The sequence below is a fragment of the Psammomys obesus genome, unplaced genomic scaffold (assembly GCF_907164565.1).
Source record: "Psammomys obesus unplaced genomic scaffold, mPsaObe1.curated_primary_1811, whole genome shotgun sequence".
Lineage (NCBI taxonomy): Eukaryota > Metazoa > Chordata > Mammalia > Rodentia > Muridae > Psammomys > Psammomys obesus.
The window spans coordinates 21218714-21242289 of NW_026592118.1; the positions used below are offsets into that span (position 1 = coordinate 21218714).

Here is a 23576-nt window from a genome sequence, read left to right on the forward strand (position 1 = left end):
CACTTCCAAGTCAACGTATTTACATATCTGAAAATAAAATTTAAGCAAGTTAAGTTAGAAAGAGACTATTTACTAAGGCTAACTCTAGTTATCTTAAATAGCATGATTTAACCAAGTAAACTTTTGTTTCCTTGTAAATTTTATCAAGATGTTTAGAAGGTAAGTGTTTTAGAGAGCAGATAATACTATGAATATGTTTCTGCTATAGAAGCAAGGGGGAGAGAGTGAACAAGAGGAAGGTACATGGGTGAAATACAAACACACACACATATATACAATCATACCTGTATTTCACATTTCATTGATTGTGAACAAGTGTGAATATTATTAATATAATAATTCATAAGATAATTTAAAAGCATACCTATTAACCATTTTATATGATTCCAAAAAAAATGTTTACCAGACAATATTTTAAATATTAGGTGTCTGAAAAAAGAACCAAAATTCCACACCCACAGGTGGTTGTAACTACAACGAGGTAAAAAGTCAGAAAAAAGGCATATTAGGGCATAAGTTAATGTTAATAGTTTAGGCATAGAGAAGAAGCATCTGAGAATAGTATGATGATGAATCCTTCTCTCCTGCTAGTTTCTGCCTGTGCTGGTGCCTGTAGAAAATTCTGAGCAGATGGACTTGAACTCAGCAGTAAAACTGTAAGTTCTTCTACAGTGTGACTGTTAGGGCTTCTGCCCATCCATGGTCCTCAAGTGCATCTTTGGCCAACTTTGAAATTATCATACTACCACAACATATATAATGTCTGATGTACATAAACTCAGAGAAATGGCCACAATTAAGTGACGTATTGTTTAAGTGTTACACCTACTTAAATACAGAAAGGAGTTAGGGAAAGAGATAGGACACATGTGTGGCTGTCTATTAAGAGAATTCTCTTAGCACACCCTTTCCATGAACACGTGTCACTGTCTTATCTTTTATCTCTTTAATGCATTACTTTACTTTTATACACAATACATGCGATATTTCATCCTTCTATATTCTGCTTCACTGCTAGAGTAAGAGTTGAAGTCATTGCTTACAGTTATGATAATTCAAACAACTTTTTATCCTTTTAAAAAAAAGAACCTGTTTTTAATTTAATTCTACTGGCCATATCTCATGAATACCTAAATGATTTTTATGCCAGCACTTCAAAATCTACACACACACACACACACACACACAGTGCATGTGTGCCTTAATACTGAGAAAATGAATAAGCTCACAGCCAGCTTCAATATTCACGTAATTAACCAAGGAAATTGTAAGCCAACTTTGACTTTTGTGCCAGTTATGTTCTCTACAAAGTGCACAGAGATAAAAGGGCATACGGTAGAAATGATGTCACTGTCCTCAGTTATCCGAGTTAAAATTTTTGTCATATGTTTACTACAGTTACTATACAATTTCTCTGCATTGGGTGTAAAAAATAATTTCCCATTTATTCTTTTTCTTTTCCAAAGACTCTCTCTCTCTCTTTCTCTCTCTCTCTCTCTCTCTCTCTCTCTCTCTCTCTCTTATTGGCCCTCACAACTCAAATAATATATACTTCCATAAGATAATATTTAAAATGAACAAGGGAAGTGATTATTTCTAGCTTTTACTATCAAAATAATCTCTTGATGTTTTTATGCTAAAATTACATAGTTACACTATGGCAAGATCTATGCCCAAACTCCCAAAGATATTAAGCAACCAATGGGAAAGACTTCCTTATGTTTCTCTTGATCCCCAAAGTGTATTTGACCTTCTCAGTATCATGAACACAAAACAATTTAGCTGATATAAATTTCAAGAATTAAAAATAATGTCTAACTTTGCTTACTGTTGCATCTCGTTTTATGCTGTGGATTACCCTTGTTAACACAGCCAGCACAGAAGCTTTAATATTAATCATGTGGTTCCATCCAATTCTCCTTAGAACCCCTATCTGGGTTCTGTCTGAAACTCTGGACGTAAACAGTCATCCTTGAATGTACTGAAACTGAAAAGAATGTGCTATAGTTGCATAGCTGCAGATATTTCTGTATCTGGAAACAGTAACTTTCTTTTTTTTCCCATTCACAGTTAAACCCTTGTCTCTAATGCTGGCTGCGCAGAGGTCCCTGCTACACCGTCGTCATCAGCTGAAACACTTGCTGCCACTTGTACTTGTGACCATGTCTCTGACAATTGCCCCTTCCTACCTTATGAGTGTTTCTTTATTCTGTGATAGCCATGAGTGGAAAATGTTAGCCCCTACTAGACACTGAATGCTAAACATAGAAATCCCAGTACTTAGAATGGGCTAACTAATCATTTTTTAAAAAGAAACATATTAGTCCTCCTCACTTCTTCCTGCTTTCAGAGAGATGTCGGAAACAACCTCCCAGGTTACTTGTCGCAAGCAGTACCCCTCTCTGACAGAATATTTTAGTCATCTACATCTGTTCGATAAAACGGGAAGTAAAACAATAATAAATAGTGGTACCAGAGGAGCTTTCAACTGTCATGTCTTAGAAGTACTCTTACTTTTAATGTTAGTATTTAAAAAAAGAATATAACATGATTAAATAGAGCTCAAGCTGAAATGTCCTAAATTCTAGATTACATGAGACAAACAACAAAATAGTCAACTTTAAGTTCCTGACAGGCTATTTTTACAGAAAAATCCATAATGAATGTCAAGATATAGAAACACGTTTATGTAATGATCTAATCTAATTCGATTAGCTCCCTGGATTGGGAGGCTTAAAAAAAAAACAAAACAAAAAAACAGCATAATAGTGTTCATTCATTTAGTCTCCGGACTTAATATGCTTCATAAGTATGGGTAAGGTAGAGGTCAGAAAGTGCTTCTGCTCATTCTCAAATCTCTGTGTGTATTAATATAGATCTACACATAATAACCTAATATCTCCCTGAATAATATGGGCTCAAGATTTCCTTTCTGCTGAGCCCTTGTAGAAGATCTCAAATACACTCAAAAATGCACTTTCATTAGCTAAGGCTGTAGGGAAATAATCAACATCTTATTCAGATCACTCAAGAGATTTAATTGTGACTATCACATATAGAATTTCAATTAATGGATGCCAATTTAAACATTGTACCAAAACTACTGATTGCCAAAAAAATATACTATGACTTTCATGCCCACAATAGTAAAGACACTCAACTTGATACATCTAGCTAATAATAACAAATGTAGATATTAAGAGACTCAGAAGAAAACCCACATTCCTATTCAGAAGTATTTTTTTTATATTTTTTCAGATGGCAATTTTTTTTTAATTCTTTGAGGTTTTGTAAACACATGTGTTTAGCTTCACAGTAGAATGCAAACTTCTCAAAGAATAATGGTTAAAACAAACAAACAAAAAGAATACTTCCACTAAAACAAGATTTAAATCCACCTAAAATGTATAATGGAGTCTTTGTTCAACTTAGATAGCTGCTGTACTTGAAATAATGGACCATCAAAAGAACGACGTCAGGAACTGATAGCTGCTGGTGTTCATATTAGTTACTGGTCTGTTTTTCCTCAATCATACTTTCATCATGACTTTGTAGAATTGCTTGGGGTTTTATTCTTGATTCCTACAACTAATCATTCTGCAAATCATGACTCTTAAATGGACTATTCACTCCGTCAAGTTGGTGCTGTCATCTCTGAGAGGAGCTTGTGATTCTGCTCACTGTAAGGTCATGTGTCTTGACCTAAAAGCAACCCAGCTTTCTACATCATCTCATTTCTTCTTTTATCACAACTATTGCAGCAACTACAGTCTGCCACATCTTAACTACCAATTTGAAAATTTGTATTTTAATTAAAATACATAACATCTTTATGTATTTTCTAATTATCACCCCCCCCCTTCTACTTTAAAAGAACTGGCCGTTTACCAGGTATACTCATATCTCTGTGTTGGGTAACATAAATGTGTGGTATATTTAATGATAAACCATTACAAAGTTTACTCCTGTATCTCATTAATTTATTTCAAAAGATGTATTGAAAACATGACCTAATTTTGAATGCCATAGAAAGACATAATAAATCCAGACAACAGGTCTGAAAACACAGCACTACAAAAGAGAATCCAAGCTGGGGCTTCATAGCAGATTGCAGTTGCTGCTAGTCAAGGACCGCTGAGAGCTCATGACACGTGTGACTGACGAAGACACTCGCACCCAGCAGCACTTTGGCTGCAGATGGCTCACTGTGGTTGTAATCCTTAGCTATGCATGTCACGGCATAATTTATTTCAATTAAAAGGTAGATAATGGGATTCCTCAGAACTGTGGTATTATTCTTTGTAACTTGATAAAAATCTTTATGTAGCACTTAAAGTAGCTGGATGTTGCTTCTCTTAAACTCTGTTTTTGTTTTTTGTGATTTCTTTTTTTTATTTTTATTGATTATTATTTATCACAATTTATTCACTTTGTATCCCCACTACAGCCCCCTCATTTATCTCCTCCCAGCCCCACCCTCCCTCCCTCTTCTTTCCCTATGCTCCTTCCCTAGTCCACTGATAGGGGAAGTCCTCCTCCCTTTCTATTTGACCATACACTATCAGGTCTCATCAGGGCTGCCTGCATCATCTTCCTCTGTGGACTGACAGGGCTACCAGCCTCTCCAGAGGGAGGTGACAAAAAAGCCGGCCACTGAGGCCATGTCAGAGACAGTCCTTGCTCCCCTTACTAGGGAACCCACAAGGAGAATGAGCTGCCCTGGACTGCAGTTTTCAGCTGAATTATTTAACAACTATGACCAACGTTTGTAATGAATATGCTAAATGGGCAATTTTGTATGAATGGACCAACACAACATTCACCAGTTGCTAACAATACCATTCTCAATCCTTGCAAACAGTTTCAAATGATAGAAGCATGTTTTAATGTTTGCCACAGTTGCCTAAAAGAAAGAAAACTGACACTAAAGCGCATTTTACAATATCTAAGTATATGGCTGTCAGAACATGGTCCAGAATGGAGACAAGTGAAGGGAAGTCTGAGAAAACTCGAAAACCAAAACAACAACAAAAAAGACAAGTCATGTGACCTCAGTTTCTTCAAAACATGGAATCATTCTTGGGTTATGCATTTGTGCCCCTCCCAGGTTTAGAAGATAGGAATGAGTTTACCTCAGATTATTCATCATTGCTTGCCATTGTTATTCAATTAAGTATTTCCACTGTCTTTTATATATCTCTGTGGAAAACATCTTTTTACCACACATACCTTGTCCTTGTGATTATATACAGCTTGAACTCATGAGAATGTTACTCAGGAGACCTTTCTTAACACTTGATATAAGTTTCCTGATGCTCTGAATGAAATTGGCTATTGTATGAGACTTAGGTCACCTCACTTTTAGGCTCCGTTCTCACAGGTTCCATGGCCTCTAGAGCAGAAAACACACGGCTAGGAAAGAAAGCCCATGTTTGCTACAGTTACACAGGAAAGGAGGATGTCTTCTCAGTGACTGCATTTACATACATTATAACTAAAACTTCTAAGCAGCTTCTCAAGCTTCTACGCTTCAGCAGATCTACAAACAGAAGCCTCGGGCTCTTGGCTTTGCAGCTTATGGCTGCAATGACTCCAATTAAACAGTGTTTGTGCAAGTCTAGCTTACTGTATTATTTTATAACTATTTAATTTAAAAAATTAAATAAAAGATAAGCCATGTTAGTCAAATATACCAAAAGTTTTACTGGCTAAATTAAAAAAAAAAAAAAAAGTATGAATTCAACATGGGCTAAGAACTCAGGGAAATTAGCAGTCAGTCACCTGTGTGTGTTAGCTTGGGAAGGAAAAACACAGTTTATAAAAAGCCAGAAATGCTAAAATATATTAAATCTTATGTAAAAATGCATGTTTTTCTAAGGGAACTTTCTATTATTTTAAGTTTTTGAATGGGACGTTTTTCAAGCTGTAAATGATTTGAATGGTGCACAGCTTCATACAAACACACTTCACAGATATATATCAGGGAAATGGGGTTTAAAATTATGATTCATCAGCATTACATTATTCTGCCATTGTTTTAAACAAATTTAATCTAAATTTTCATTACCTTTCATTTTCTTTTGATAATGTTTTGAAATCGTTCTTCCTCTGACAGTACAACAAAACAAGAGGAAACCTGGACTGAAGCTTATTTTTTTTTTTCAGTCAATCCAAACAAAGAATTCCTATCATCATGTTCACATATGGACAAACTTGTCAACTAAATTGTTTGTTTTTTCTTTTTATTTTAATTTTTTATATTAATTACAGTTTATTAATTTTGCATCCCATCTGTAGCCCCTCCTTCTTTCCCTCCCAATCTCACCCTCACTCCCTTATCTCCTCCCATGCCCCTCTCCAAGTCCTCCTACTCTTCCAAATGACCCTAGCTTATCAGGTCTCATCAGGACTGGCTGCACTGTCTTCCTCTGTGGCCTGGTAAGGCTGCTCCCCCCCCTCAGAGCCAGCCACTGAGTTCATGTTAAAGACAGTCAGTCCCTGTTCCCCTTACTAGGAACCTACTTGGACACTGAGCTGCCATGGGCTGCATCTGTGCAGGGGTTCTAGGCTGTCTCCATGCATGGTTATTGGTTGGAATATCAGTCTCAGAAAAGACCCCTGGGGCCCAGATTTTTTGTTTCTGTTGGTTTCCTTGTAGAACTCCTGTCCCTTCCAAGTCTTTCTACCTCCCCCTTTAAATTGTTTATTTTAAATGAGTTGAATGTGTTGCTAAAATTCATTTTACATATAGAACTAAAACTTCTGACTAATTAATTAATTATATAATATTTTTATGAAATATATTTTATAGTTAATGCTTTTTAAAAACACAATTGTGGTAAGTTGTTTTATATTTAGGTAGTCTCTCTCCCCCTCTCTTGCCTCTGCCTCTCTCTCTCCCTCTCTCTCCACATATATTCTACTTTACAAATTTGCATCTTAAATTGCTAATTTATTGTCTGTCCTTCTAGATGCCAAATGATATGCTTAGGAATAGCATCTATGGACTTCCTAATCTTTATTTTGAAATGCTGATAAAGTGGCCAGCTCAGATTAGGAGCTCTCAGCTTTCCTAGAAAACAAAAATGCAGTCATCAATGTAAGGCTTTCAGCAAGGGTAGTCAGGAAGATAGGAAACCAGGTTCCTTCTTCAAGATCTTTGATTTTTATAACAATTGCTTTTCTGAAACAAAATGGACAATAAGTTAAATATCTTTGAACTCTTGAGGATATATATATATATATATATATATATATATATATATATATATATACACACATACTTTCAGTAACTTAGAAATTTAGTGACTGCCTAGTAAATTTAATGTCCAGTTAAGGACAATGTGCTCTTCTATAGATCAATGTTAACTTTAGGGTTCAGTAAATCTAGATTATTGTAGGACTTTTTGCTAGAAAATTGTATGCCTCTATAAAACTTAAATTCTTACCATCATTTTTTTAACCTATAAATGAAACTAACAAAAATGACACTAATCCCCTACTGACTGAGAGAATATTACACCAATTAATAACAGCAATAATATAATGTAGATATAATATCAACTTAAAAACAATTCCAGCTTTATATCCTACATCCAAAACATTCAGTCATTTAGCAGACAAAAACAAAAAACAGTTCCAGTTTTAATTATGCCCACTATCTCAACGAAAGAATGAAACCAACCACTTAGAAAAATAATAGCTTGAACAAATCAATGTTAAAAAAGACTTCAAACCCATGATGTCCAACTCTAGAAACCCATATTTTCCACTTTTCCAGAGTTATCTTATCACTAATTAATAAGCAAATGTTATATATTTCAAAATGCTTTTAAATTTGAATTCCAGTGTAATTAGATTAGGAAAAAAATGAATACGTCAATAAGAAAGTACTAAATGTCAAAATTAAAATAAGTTGATAAGTAAATAGTTTAAAATAAAAATGTTCAAATGACTATTTCCCAAGTTGTGACAAAAGCCCAGTATCTTTTCTTAAGAAAAAGACAGCATTGTTTATCATAACATTGTTTGTTAGTTGTATTTCTAGTAAAGTTATACTACCATCAACAAGCCTGAAGGCAGAGCTAAAGCAAGACCTCAGATCATCTGACGTCATCTATGTATTTGATGTTATTATTTATGGAAATTTATAAAGTTGTTATAGATTATTCTATACATTTGTCTTCGGTGAAATAGTCGTGAAATATTTGTTAAGTAATGGGTTGCCGTGTCCAATTAATATTTGACGTGAGTCAAAATGTTACATTTTCATGCTTTCTCAGAGGACAGGAGGTGGCAGGTGTTACTACTACTCACTAGGTTAAGCTTATTTATTGATTCAATAAGTGGCCTCATTAGCTTCAGTTATCTGCTTTCACAGAACAACATCTGCCATTACTAAACTATATGGACCATATGTAATAATACATAACAAGCAGTGTAGACATAATAAAAGCCAGCTCTTCAGAAAGACACCCAAAATGTTCAGTCATTTAGCAGACAAAAATAACAAAGTGTAATGGCTGAAGTTCTAGTGGCTAAGTACAGCCTGAAGCTCTGTATAAACAGTACAGCCAAGGAATAAAAGAATCAGAGAGACAGCTTAAAAGATTGGGATTCAATGAAATATTTTGAACATATTTAAATAACACATATTTTTAAGTACTTATGCCTTCCTGGTATGTTAACATCATTAAAACACTAGTTTTAATGGTAAACTTTTGTTAAAATCAAGATATTCTACTTTTAATAGTAAAAGACATAGGAATTTCTAGATCATTGCAACAAAACAAATGCCTTGTATCTTCCAAAACTCTTACGCTTAGAATTATGAAATGTTATTTCTCTTAAAGACTTCATAGGAACCTGATACCAGTTAGAGTATATATAATCCTTTAACATGAGTGAAGATGCTGACTGACCAGCATCATCAATGGACCCATGTGTTAGAAGCCTGATCCCCACATGAGTACGACTGAGAGCTGAAGAAAACCAGAGATGGGCCTACTCGTCTAAGCACTAGGACCATTCCCATGAAGAAGATAATTGAAAACTGGTTCCTTCTTCCTGTTGACTTCTATTCTCCAAGCATGGGGTGAGGCGTTCTGCTCCTTCAACTGTCCCTGCCACAATGCTGCTTCCCCACAGGCCCAACATCAAGAGGCCACTGACCACAAGAAAAAAGCTGCAGGACTGTGAACCAAAACAAAACTCCTCTCTTCACAAACTATCCAGGTACGTACTGCAGTAATACATAGAAAGCTAACCAGCACAAATACCAGGGCTAAAGAATTTTTTAGCATAATAAGTTTAAATAATTTATCAAACCGTTAACATCATATATAATTTTTAGGCTAATAACATTTATAAATTAGACTGTTCAGATCACTTCAGTGTTGATTTTAGTTTGGACATGAATCTGTAAGTTTAAAAAAGTAGTACAAAAGATGCACCATTAACAGTAAGAGCCTCCTTCTCTGGCACTAAGGCTGGCACTGTAGAGCCAACACCATAGCCTTAGATTTTACATTTTGTAGTGGATATTGCTATAACTTCATGAGCTCTGGTTTTATGTTTGAGTTATAAATTTACAATGCTCTGCATTTTTCTCTTGCTATAAAAAGTTAAAAAGTTACTATAAAAAGTTGCTATAAAAAGTTACCAAAAGACAACTTAATGTCAGTTACTTCTAGGGATAAAAATTAATCTCTACAGTGGGGATTTTATGAATGAGCTGATCTCAGAATTACACATTACTAAATGCATTTCTACATTTCTTTATTACTTTCACCTTTAACATTCAACTACACTCAGCAATTTAGAACTTCGTTAAAATCTACTTTTTTTTTTCATTTATTTATTTTGTGCATGGGGGCGCATGCATTCCATGGGTCCTGTGTAGAAGTCAGGAGACAGCTTTTGGGTACTCTCCCTTCATGATGTAAGTTCCAGGAATAAGATTCCAGCTGTCATGCTTCGTGCCAAGCACATTTACCCATTAAGATATCTCATCTACTTCATTAAGACTTTTATTCCCAAATCATCTACTAACCCTAGCCCTAAAATACTAACCTTCAACTGAGAGAAACAGGACCACAGTGCTCAGTCCCTATCCTTCTCCTGCACAATACCCTCCAGTATTTCATTTTCTTTATAACACTTTTACCATCTGCCATACCATATGTTTTAGTTATTTGTGATGCTGACTAGAATACCCTCCTCTAGCCTAATTTGTTCAAGTCTGAATGTTCAGAATCTAGAACATCCATGAAACTTAGCTGATGCTAAGCAAGTGGTTGAAGAACTTTGGATTTTTTTTTTTTTTTTTTTTTGGTTCTGTAATCTGGGGCAATTATGGGTTTTTGTTTTCCAGGTCATTAACCAAGTCCATTTTTATCTTCAATCAGCCCACTGAAATTTGAGTATGGTAATCATTAGTGAGATATTCTCTTAAATCTTTCGCAGAAGGCATATAAATCCTGTTATTTATGTTACCTGAATGAACCCACTACATTTTCACATTTGGTGATCCAAAGAAACTCCAAGATGACTTTGTGAACTTTTTCCTCAGCTTGTCCTCAACGGTATGCAATTTCCATCTATTTCTGCAACTGATTAACCTCATCAACTTATATTACCAATCCTTTTTCACATGTTGTGGAGGTACTACACCTTTAATACTTCAAAAGATGGAGGCGATCAACATTTGTGAGTTGCTCTTCTTTTTTGAAGGGAATTGTGTAGCAATTTTACTTAGAATTGGAGGGTTTTTAAAAAAAAAAAAAAAAAACAACACAAGATCTCTGTGCTAAAAACAGCAAGCAATTGAAAAAGAAAATTTCCTCTTTTGTAGAAGTTCTTTCAGCTATCCCAATAGAAGAAGAATGCTATCCTATTTTTCTTTCACCAGAGGTGCCTGCAATCCCTTCTTGTTTACTGTAACCTCTCTGCTCTTCTCTTTCCAGGTCTTCTTAACGATCCCTGTTACACACACACACACACACACACACACACACACACACACATACACACACATACACAAACACAGAATTTCTCTTAAATCAGTAGTGACAGGCCTATTGCTATAGGGTAACTAGTGAAACAACTTTCCTTAACTAAAATATATGAAACATGTTTTATTTCATCTTTTAAATTAGGTTTACATGCAAATCTATATATGAAAGTCTAGTTTCATTTTGTAACTGTTTTGATCTTGAAAGGTAGTTATGCTTTTGTTTAATTAAACATCTAGTTTTGACCAAAAGCCATATATAATTACTACTACTAATAATAATAATTAAACAAATTCAATTTCATCACTAATATTTAGTTCATTATCAATGTTCTGAAAATGGCAAGTCATTTTCTTATATTGTATAATTTCAGGTGAGTTGAGAGAATGAACCAGCATTAAGGACAAGCCTTTAAATCTGTCTACAAATGTGTCTTGCCTGAGGCTATTCACTGTTAGTGATAAAGTAAATTTATAAAAACAACAGCAAAAATCCTTTGTCACTAATTAGAAAGTAAATATTCAGTTTGTATCAGAAAGACTCAAGGAAAGCCTGCACTGCAGTGATTAATTCCATTAAAGGACCAGAATGAAGAACTAGACTTCCTCTCCATACCAGAGCACTAGGCTGGCAGCCAGGGGCTTCTTAAGATGTATTTGGAACAGCTCCCATCTCCACAGTCTCCAGAGAGGGCAGGTAACTTAAAGGCCTTCTTCTACACACGGAGAACTAAGTTGAATTACAAAAGAGTACTCAGAGTGCACATATGGAGATCAGAGGGAAACTTTTAGGAGTAGGTCATTTGGGGGCCTTGCCCAGAGCTCCAGGCCTGTACAGCAGGTATGCTTAGTGCCTTTATACAATGATCCATCTCACCATTCCAGATGTACGCTTAATACCCTAAGTATGCTCTAAATTATTCTATGTCCGGGTCTTGCTCAACTCCTAACCTGCTGCATGTTCTCTAGTATTTAAAATACTATAAATAAATGACAGTATTTATTCTGATACTTTTTGGGAAAGACGCTTTTTCCATGAAGCTTTCCCCATTCTTCATTCTCAAGAGTTCATCAAATTTGGTTATGTCTTTCATCTCTTATCACCTGAATCAATATAATATTTGCTGGTATATACATAAATGCAGTATATCTTAACTATGATAAGTTCAGCATTTATGCTTTAGTCACATGTCTGTCCCATAACCATGTAGTGGAATGCCTTCTATTTATTAAACATTTAAATAATATGTGTCTTTGAAATGCTAGGGATATAAATAATACATGATGCATATATTTCTAACTGCATTTTTTGCTTTGTGACTTGCCACTGAAGCATAATAAATGCAAATATTCAGTTAAAATACCATCTGTCTTTCAAACCATTGCCTTGTATCATTATCAAAACAGTATTTTGTGGGCCAAAATACAACTTAACTAAAATTTTGGAAGTTACACACACACACACACACACACACACACACACACACACACACACACAGCTAAACCTCTAATTACAATATAACTCTGGCTATCATTTATAAGAACACATAATAGTGTGTTTATAGTAATTGTAATTTTATAAGTAAGCAACGGCTCACTTACACGGTTTTACAAAACCCAATAAAAGCTTTGGTTATAAAACTAAAATACTTCAGATAACAAAGTGGACTTGACAAGTTTTGAAATTATATTTTTCTCATACATTATAATTTAGTGACCAAATAAACATAATAACTATCAATCCTCATCATTGATACTGGTGAGACAATTTCATTTATAGAGTATACAGCCCCCATCCTTTAGAGATATTTAAATCATCTACAAACCACTAACAACTGTCTTCCTGATTGACTTAATGCTCCTTCTATATATCAGGCGGTATCAGACCTCCTCAAATTAAAAAATGCCATAAACCTTTGCCTATACCCTTAAGCCCCAGTCCATTCACATTCATTTTATATTATTATTATTATTTCACCTTCACATTATTTCTTTTTTTTCCCAGAGAACAATTTACATCTCATTTATTTTTGTGTTCAAAATACAATCAGGGAATAAAATTACTCAAAACAAAGCTTCTGCAAGCTTAAAAAAAAATTCAGCCTCTGTTTGATGTTCAAACCTAACATGTTTTGGTTTGTGGGTTATTAACACCTTATCATGTTAGCCTCAACCATGTGAAATTAACATTTTCTAAATTAGAAACAGATACTAAAAGTTCTATATTCACACCAAATCTACACATCTATTATGATGTTGACTTCAGATAAAAAAGACTCCTTTTCCCAATAACATATTGTGTTCTCCCCCACTTAAAGCTTACAGAAGCAACCAGAATGAAGAATACAAATGTTCAGACCTACCACACTGCATAAAACTCAACTACAAGTGGATCAAAGATCTGAACATAAAAGCAGATACACTGAACCTGGTAGAAAAGAGAGTGGGAACAGTCTTAAACTCATTCACACACACACACACACACACACACACACACACACACACACACACAAAAGACTTTCTGAAAACAATACCAATAAGCTCAACAGTGAATAAATGAGACCTCATGAAACTGAAAGGAATACTGCTGTTTGGGCAATGCAACAGCCTATAGAAGAGAAAAAGATTGTTTTCCAAAATATATAAAGAATTCAAAAAAGTCAAGAAAACAAATAACATGATTTTTAAGATGGGGTACAGATCTAAGCAAGGACTCTCAAAAAAGGAAACTCATGGCTGAAAAGCACTTAAAGAAATGTTCCACATTCTTATCCTATAGGGAAATGCAAGTCAAAACCACTTTGGGATTTCTGTTCAAATGGGTAAGAACAGTAAAGCAAGTAACAGCTCATGCTGTCGAGGGCATGGAGTAAGGGAATACACACGGTTGCTGATGGGAGTGCAAACTTGTACAGCCATGATGGAAATCAGTATGGTGGTTCCTCAGAAAGATGGGAATTCATCTACTTCAAGACTCAGCTATAGCACTCTTGGGCATGTATACAAAGAATGTGGCATCCTGCCAGAGAAACTTGCTCAACAATATTAATTTCTACTCTATTCAGAATAGCCAGAAATTGAAAACAACTTTGATGACCCTCAACAGATGAATGGATAAAGAAATGTGGTATGTTTACACAATGAAGTATTACACAGGCATTAAATAAAAAAAGAAAGAAATCATAAAATTTACAGACAAAAAATCATCCCAAATGAGATAAACCAGACCCTGAAAGACAAACATGTCATTATTTTTTAATTCGAAGAATTTCCTAGTTTTTCTACTGCACTGTGACATTTAGTCTCTTCCCTTTAAAATGTCCCCAGTATCAATCTATTAAAATACTACTTTATCCCAGGCCTTTAAATGCTAAGCTAATACTTTCTGACTGTCTGAGAATTAGTCTATCAACACTAAGAACAAACAACCTGTAGTCCTGCTCCTTACTGTTGGTCCCTTTTGATTTGAGGGTGAAGCAGGCTCTCTAGGGAACACCTTCTGAGAATACAGACATCAGCAATATGTCCATTTCAATAACTTCATGCTGTTGATCTGCCCACATTGTTATAAGTGACTCTCAGCTAATGAAGAAAGTATATCATCTTTGGATATTGAGGAATCACTGACGGGGATGGGCATGTACAAATTGAAAACCGAATTTCAGCTAATATTAAAAATATATTTTAAATTTAAAAATTATCATTCATCTTTTGAAACGCAAATTTATCTCAGTTAATAGTATCAAAATGTGAGCTGGATGTGGGTGAGCAGGCCTGTTATCCCAAAATTTGGAAGGCTCTAGAAGGAAGATCACAAGTTAGAAGCAACTTTAACTGCAAAATTCTAAGTCAGCTTGGGCTACATGGCAAACCTTGTCTTAAAAGAGAGAGAGAGAGAGAGAGAGAGAGAGAGAGAGAGAGAGAGGAATGAAACTAAAACTAAAACAAACCATACAACAATATCAAATTATGGGAGCTAGAAGCATCAATTTAAAAAATTAAACCAGTATCAGTTCACCCTAAGAAACAATGTAGATACAAACACAGTTTAATATGTGTTTAATTAACATATTAATTAACACACCAGGGAGTTCAGTTCCTTCCTTCAATTAATACTTGTATATTATACCACATTTTTAGAAACTGTGGCAATATGTTAGGATTTTCAGTTGAGAGAAGGCTTTATAAAAATAAATTTACAGTTGACAGGGCAAAGAAAAGGACAAAGAGGAGGGAGGGAGGGGGAGGGAAAGGAGGGGAGAGGGGAAGAAGGGGAGAGGGGAAGGAGGGGGAGGAGAATGAGACAACCACTCCCTGTCTTATGTGACAAAGCAGGCATCAGGTGTGTACTGTCTGCGATGCTTGCTTACAGAGCTTGGACTGGTATCAACTCACTCACCTCAGTTAAATGAGGATTGGGGTTAAAACCACAGAGGCTACAGACGGTGGTTTGACACTCAGTGCATGTGTTAAAATTGGCCTTTTCTGGAATGTGCAACAGAAGTTCAGTGGTGTTGCAAAGAGGACAGATGGTTTTAGAGAGGCCTTGTATAGGAGTCTGTGCTGCAGAAGTTGGTGGTGCTTGCAGAGGTCTTCCAGTAACCGTTTGGCTTATTGGTTTCGTGGGCTGCTGAGCTGAGGGTTTAGCCATGCTTGGCTGCTGAGGCTGGGGCTTTGCCGGGGTGGGCTGCTGGGGTGAAGGCTTTGCCAGGGTGGGCTGCTGGGGTGAAGGCTTTGCCAGGGTGGGCTGCTGAGGCTGGGGCTTTGCCGGGGTAGGCTGCTGGGGTAAAGGCTTTGCCGGGGTGGGCTGCTGAGGCTGGGGCTTTGCCGGGGTGGGCTGCTGGGGTGAAGGCTTTGCTGGGCCTGGCTGTTGAGCTGGTATCTTTCCAGGCCCAGACTGCTGAGATGGAGTCTTTGTTGGCCCAGGTACCTTAGGCGAAGTCGGTGGCCCTGGCTGTTGAGCTGGGACTTTTGCTGTCCCTGGCTGCTGGGCCGGGGACTTTGCTGGCCCGGCTGGAACCTTTCCAAGCCCAGGAGTCTGAGCTAGAGTCTTTGGCCCAGGTTGCTGTGATGAGGTCTTCTCTAATCCAGTCTGCTGACCTGGGGGCTTGGCTGTCACTGGAGGTTGAACTGGAGGCTTCACTGTCCCAGCGGGCTGTGCTGAGGACTTTGCTGGCCCCGGCTGCTGGACTGTGGGCTTTGCAGGCCCAGGCTGTTGGGCTACAGGTTTCCCAGGACTTGGTTGCTGAGCTGGTGTTTGGGCTGGACTCTTCTGGGAAGGCTTTCCTGTGCCGGGGGCTTGTGGTTTTATTTTTTCTGCTTGCTGGGAAGATGCCGACTTGGGAGAGCTATCTTGCTGTATCACCTCTTTCAGAGGTCCTTGCTGTTTAGGAACGGACTTCGGTGATGGCTGCTGTAAGGGGGGTTTTGAGATCCCTTCGGATTTCCCTTGGTCCTTCTGAGCAACTTTTTGTTTCTTTGTAGTTTCCTCCTGGGATGCCTCAGAGTCTGATATCAAATCAAACGGGTTGAATTTATTTACAACAGAGGAGACAGCACTTAAAGGGTTAACATCTGACAGGAAACCAGGCATCATACTAGACTTGTACTCTTCCTTAAAATCAGTTCTGGACTTTGATTCTTTCAAGCTAATAGTGGATGGACTCCTTCCAGGCAATTTCTGTTCTGACCTAAACGTGTCAGTAGTTCTGCTTTTACTGAGGCCAGGCTGAGTCGGGCGTCCAGGGTCTGGTGGCTTTCCTGGTTGCTGGGGAGGCTGACTACTATCCAACTCTTGTTTCCTGGAAAATTAAAATAGTGGAAGTTACTTCAAAACAAACCAACATTTAAAGCTCTTGGGTTTGTTGTTGTTGTTGTTGTTGTTCTGTTTTGTTTTGTTTTGTAACTCGAATGTAGATACAATTTGTGTTGCAACCTATATTGATCATAAAACTTTCCTTGTCTGTTATTTTTGAATGGATAAAATTTTCAACAAGAACTGTCACAAAAGCTACTTGTGAGTGATGATAATTTAGTTGTTAAATAATAAAAACTTACGTAAATATACTTACTAGAATATAACATATAGGTTTAAAAAGGTAAAACTGCAAAAGGACAATGTAATGTCACATTGTAACACATTTGTGATTGCCTGTACTGCCTTTTTGATTAAAAATTATGATCAAGAGAAAGCAAAGAGAAATGAGAAGAAAAAGTATTGTTTTACATATAACAGCTTTCTGGGTTAGTTTTTACTTAACTTTGACAACTCATATTAGTTACATAAGGTACACAGTGTGACATTTAGGTGAATTCATGGTAATGGAGCTTACATGACACTTTTTTTTAGTATGCTGAAGAAATCTAATGCTTTACTCAGTTTGCCCTGTTCTACCTAGAATGGTAACACCCATCAGGCACTATCCTTATTAAACTTTATAAAGATCTGTATGTTAATTACTAACCTTGTTTGAGAAACAAATTTTCTTGTACAAGGCCAATATTACTTGACCTTTTCTAATACTTAATTAATCTGAGGGTTTTACTGCAACATATCAGCTAAGGCTTACAGTATTTTGAGATACTTAGAGTATCTTGGTCTGGTAGCCAAGCAGCATAAAACTAGCTATGGTTCCGTTTTTGGAAAATGTTATTACTTTCCTCAGTGAAGAAAAACATGTTACAGCTTCATTCAGTATTTGTGACATTATTTATTGTTACCATTGTAGTTTTATCTATTATCACTGACATTGCTAGGAGGCTGTGACAAGAATCTTTAAAAGACAATTATTTCTTTTAAAAACATTATGTAGATATGCTAAACCTTAAGTAATATGAGTTGAATAATTAAAGTTATATATGTTAAATTTTGAATAAGCCATTTTTTTTCAACAACCAAAGTATAGCTAACTGCATTCCATACTGTAACTTGGGGAAAGCCAGATAAATACTTTTGTTTTATTTATGTCATTTTATATTTGGAAAATATATGTTTCTTTTTGAAAGAAACAGAAAAAATAATTAATAATTTGGGAACACCTGAAATATGTTCACAATACAATTTACATCTTTTATTCAGTCCAAAATTGGCTAGTTAGGGCCACAGCCACATATTTTCAACTTTGTGTTATTTAGTTATTTTCTTCAGAACTTCCTTAATCCTTACAACCTAAATCGGGATCGAAGAGAAGGATGAAAGAAATGAAAAAGTATAACTTGTAGCAAAGGCTTAGAAATAAAATAATTTTCACTGGCACATATGCATAAAATGATGTAACAAAATGAGTGGCTATGGTAGGTTGTAACTCACTGGTACTATATCTGCATGGTATGTGGAAGGTGATATAATTGATCGCAGCAGTATATAATATTAATACTAACAATAATAAAAGAGTTTAGGCAGTTTCCTCCAGGAAATCGGTTTTTTAAAGTAGATATTTTACTATGTTTCCAAAGCTTTCACTTAAAAAGAAACTCAAACTATTTCCTGGGTTATTTCCAAAAGGCCTGTGATATTATTTTTTAATCATTGCTACACATTTACATTTGGACATATTGCAAATGCTTCTTTATAAGACTCCCTGTCTGTGCATGGGAAGGAATAAAAGCCACAGTATATAACTGAAAATAGGTTATTTCCAAAGAGATACATGGTATAGATTTTGGCATTATCCTACAAATGTCTCACATTCAATTAATACAATGCAAAACTCTACTGAAAGGAGTATCTGCAAAATCTAACTTGGTTTTAGGTGCTATTGGTATGTAAATTCAAGTTAAAAAAAAAAATCACAGGATCAGCTTAACACCAAACAGAAATGTAAAGGTTCCTGGGTGAATATGAGATTTTGAACTGTGTTTGCCATAACAACCATTCTGCTAAAAAATAAACTAAAATGCAATCTGTGTCTTATATACAAAACTGTGTGCTAGAACACATTTCACTCATCTTTTCATTGCTAGAATCAAACCTGGCAACTAGGAGAAAAGCATTAATGTTTGATGAATCAGTGGATAAATGGATGGTTTGCAATATGAAAACCAATGAATGAACATACCAGGTTTTTGCTCCACTCTAGATTAAAGTTTCTTGAGTTCTTTTCACCTCAAAGTCTTGTAAAGGTTTTCTAAGTTTTAAATAGATACTTTCCATATTCACTTAAGAACCTGAGCTTGACCTATTGTTCTATATTTAAAACAAACAACCAGTGGAGCAGATGGCCACTCAGTAGGGGGGGGGCTCACAGGAGCTCTAAAGGAAATCACCAATTCACAATTCTTATCTTCTATCACAAAAGTTTTTCAGTGAGCCATCTCAAATCACATGTTCACGAACAAACTGGATAGTAGCAGCAAAAATGTCTTTCACTGAGGCTACCGTGAATCAACATTTTGAAGAATTTTGTTTGTCACCTTATTCTGATTTCAGCTTCTTGTGTTTAATTCTACATCCTTTTTTCATTTCACTATTGCCATTCCCAGATTAGCATTTTTTTTTTGTCATAAGTTAGTAGAGAAGATGATTTAGATAAAATGATATCTCGGGTATATGCGAACATTGTAACATGAAAGCAGCTGAAATGATGAAATGTTTTTAAATGTAACTCAACAGTAAATGACAATTTGATAGTTCTGAGTCACATAAAATATTCCATATCAGAAATAATAATAATCTTAGAACTATTTACTCACTTTTATACCAGAGAGGATGTGAGATTTAAACGGCTAAAAGAATAATTCAAAGTCATAAACTTAATTCAAGCAGTCTGGCCGCTAGCCTAAGAAGGGTTCTGCTGGGAGGACTCACACTTACTTACTCATATGTAAAGGAATACAAATTTGCATCAAAAGTATTTCTGACAGTGAAAAACATAACACACAGTTTGTCTGTGGCCATAACTCAGAGTTTTCCATTGATGCATTGAGATTTCAATGCTTTATATTTGTCATACTCCTTAATATGAAAAATCCAGCTCCCATTCTCTCTCCTCCCCAAATCACTGTGAACTTTTGAGTCATACTCAAAATGACTTCCTGAGACAGGTGAGACAGGTCTTATTATCTTCCTTAGCAGCAAGGAACATGAGACACTCATGGGTCTAGAAAGGAATATTAATTTGCTGTGAGTCACATAAAATCAATAAGATAAGAAATTGAGTCTTGGAGCTCAAAAATCCTTACTTCTCAAAAAGAAAAAAAAAAGGTAGAATAAATAAATCCTGCCATATCTTAAATGTATATCTCTTACCTTCTTAAATTTTGAATTAATTTGAACCCTTTATATACATATATTTAGTGACTATGAGCCTGAAAATCTAAATGACAAGGTCAAGTGACACTCTCATTATATACGTAAGTATATGTTTTTCCAAAATATCCTTTATAGAAAGACTTCAGCAAATGGCAAATGTGTTGCTAAAATCAGAAATTCTGTGTGCATGTATTTTCAAACTGTTACCTATTGTAATTTAGGGCACAAATTGCCTAATAATAACAATCCCAAAGTATCCAGTTGCTAATAGGGAACTTGGAAAGTTCTCTGCAATATACATAAAACATAAAGTAAGAATTATACAGACAGAAATATTTCTCCAGTGTCTGTTGTACAAAAGCAAAAGTACAAATATAAACACCAATGATCTCACTTGTATTTGCAACCAGGCTAGACCTGTTGCATGTACCCCACTGGAGAAATTCTAGATCTGGCTCGTGATAGCACTGCATCTCACTATTATTCTAAAAATGACACAGTAAATGCACATTTGATTTTTTTTTAAGCCAGTATTCCAGCAAGCAGAGAAAGACAGCTCATCTTGTAAAGTATTTTAGAAGCCAAAACAATAGTCGTTTCCAAAACAAAAAGCGCATTTTGGGGGCTAATTTCCATGCTATTGTAGTTTTTTTCTAATTAAATGAGGACTTTTACCTGACAAATTTCCAGCATTTCCGATATTACATGAAAACAATATCACCGTCTTTCAGCAATTTAAACTGCTCCTGGGTTAAGTTTATTATGACATTTGGCAAGACTATGCATTCGTATTTGCATGCTGGTAACTAAGTGAAAAACATTTTAAGTTTATGAAGTAGAGCGTTCTACACCTATACTTACAGATGTTTCATACTTTCAGCCTCAAGTAAAGATTGTGGAAGTCCTGTCAATCCCTGTAAAGGATGTTTCAGAACCATGGATAGATATTTTTCCTGCTGAAGGGTGTAAAGTTAAGGGGTTTGTTTACAATAACAAAGGCTGACAAGCATGATTATACCCTCTTGGTGTTCTAATTAGACAACAACTTATTCATTAGGAAAGGGCAAAATAGAAAGCTAGTGAGGAAATGAGTATGTTAATATTACGAATTAGCTTTTATAATTGCCTGTTCAAATTGTCATGTATTTATTTTGTTTTTAAGTGTGCACTGAAACCTAATCTTAAGGTAATACAAATTCACATGTTCTATAAACCAAGACTTCTTTTTTTTTTTTTGCATTAAAAAAAAAGAGCAATGGTTTAAAAACTAGCATATGCTAATTCAGAAATACATGTACAGCACCTGCTCTGCTGTGACCAAACCATCTGTTTAATGTCACAGAATATCTTAGGGCCTCTCGCTGAATATAAAAGGTATATTTATTCCATGCCTTTTACCTAAGCAGTTCCTGTTCTCTGGGGACAGGCTGGGAAGGGAGGACCAGTCACCTCCAGGGGGTTAAGGGTATTGTTACAGGAATATTTACACATCATTCTCAGAGAAAAAGACCTCAGAATACTGAAGGGGTTTAAGCGTTCAGGTAAACACCCAACCCAGCTCTATCCATTTTTCAACACGTCTGTGTTGTATTAATGGAAGATTTCCAGATTAGTAAAACACTGTAGGGCGTCTCTCTACACCTCCCTAGAGGAAAAAGGTTCCAAAAGGCCAAAGGGGTGAGGGGATCACAACCTAAAAGCACAATTCCAAGAATGCAACCCATGACTATCCCACCAGAAACTCTACACTGCATCATTTTTATTCCGCCCATCCAGAAGCTCCTGATCGCCTTATCGCCACCCCAACAGGGAGAATAAAATGAAGGGAGGCGACATATATGTACCACCGTGCGGGCACACACACATACGTGCACGGGAAGAGGTATATATATGCCTGGACCTCTCCATCATGCTGTGCGTGCCTGTGCATGGAAGGCGACTCCGCAGCGGCCGCGGGGACGCTTCCCTTGGGCAGCCCCTGCGCCCTTGACATGACAGCAGCGATCTGTCTCCTCTCCTCCTCGCTCAGCTGGCTCAGGTCCGCCTCCATGCCGGCTGGGATCCCGGGGTGCAGGGCGCTCCCCGAGCCGCCAGCCCCGCCTGCGGCCGCCGCCAGACCTTCGGGGAGCCCTTCCCCTTCCAAGCTCGCCTCGTTGCCCATGGCTCGGCGGGACACGTCCCGGTGCAGAAGCCCGCGGCCGTCCCAGCCCCGCCAGCCGGGGTCCGCCCCGGGGCGTGCACGCTGCCCAGCTCTGGGGGCTCCGCGCCCTCTCTCCCGGCTGCCCGGAGCAGCAGCGCGGGCTCAGCGCCGTCCGCAGGCGTTGCCCGCGGCCGGCCGCTCCTCCATGTTGGACAGCGCCAGGCGAGCTCCGCACACGCTGCCTCCGGGTTGCCGCCTCAGCGCCGGAGCAGCCCAGGAGCGGCAGAGCTCGGCCAGCCCGGCGCCGTCGGCCCCGCCCCGCGCCCCGCCCCCTCGCCGCCGCCGCAGTGCGCGTGCGCCGCCCCGAACAGGTGATGTCCGCCACGCCCACCCGCTCTGCGTCGCGTCGCGCGTAGGCGCCCAGGCACCGGCTTAAAGGCAACGGGTGATCCCGCGGTAAAAGGCGGGACGAACTGCGGACGCTTCTATCAGGCACGTAGCTGGATGCCTCAACCTGAGTTTTCCCGAATTCGGTTTAAGGGAGAGGGAGGTGGGGGTGATGGCTGCAGCTTTGCCTCCTGGGATTTGTAGTTTAGGGTACACCCCCCCCCCCCAAGAGACTGTGGAAGGATTTTTTTTTTTTTTTTTAATCTACTGGGAAAGGTTCAGGTAACTAAAGATAAGGGAAAAAAGAATCCGTCTAGGTTTTGAGGTAAATTTCCAAGTATGAGCTAAAACGGCCCTTATGGTCGAGAACTTTCCTAGAACCATTAGATTAAGACTTTGCAAAGTGATGTATTAGTTGATAGGCATGAATTTTGAATGCTTATACCTTGCGCTTGTTCCTCAATGGACTACACCAAGGTAAAGAATTATGAGAAATTGTTCACCAAGAGAACGTGTTTTTAACGTGTGTTACAGTGATGTGAAACTTTGGGGTCATAGTTTCAAACCCTGTCCACCCCTCTATTGTTTTTATTTTACAAATGTGAAGAGAAAAGCCGAGTAGATAAATCTCATCACACAGCTGCTTAGCAACAGAGATGCCTACATTTTCAGAACTGCAACACCACACACACACACTCCCTACTCTTCTTCATAAAGATTATTTTAGTTACTGCTGGATCTGAAACTCCAAATTTGCTATACAATATTCTCTTATAAAGTGTATTTAA

General features: G+C 37.2%; 1 protein-coding gene across 3 annotated transcripts in view; it reads right to left on the bottom strand.

The window, feature by feature from the left end:
• Positions 1-22573, bottom strand: part of Pclo (piccolo presynaptic cytomatrix protein) — a 335738-nt gene extending 313165 nt beyond the window's left edge. For 2 of the 3 annotated variants that reach the window (XM_055612550.1, XM_055612549.1), the window contains exons 1-2: positions 22184-22573; positions 15411-16812 (exon numbers count right to left, since the gene is read on the bottom strand). In XM_055612550.1, the coding sequence (XP_055468525.1) occupies positions 15411-16812; positions 22184-22422 (1641 nt within the window). In that variant the 5' untranslated portion in view covers positions 22423-22573. The remainder of the gene's footprint in view (positions 1-15410; positions 16813-22183) is intronic. The other variant, XM_055612551.1, reaches the window with a different exon arrangement.
• Positions 22574-23576: the final 1003 nt, after the last annotated feature.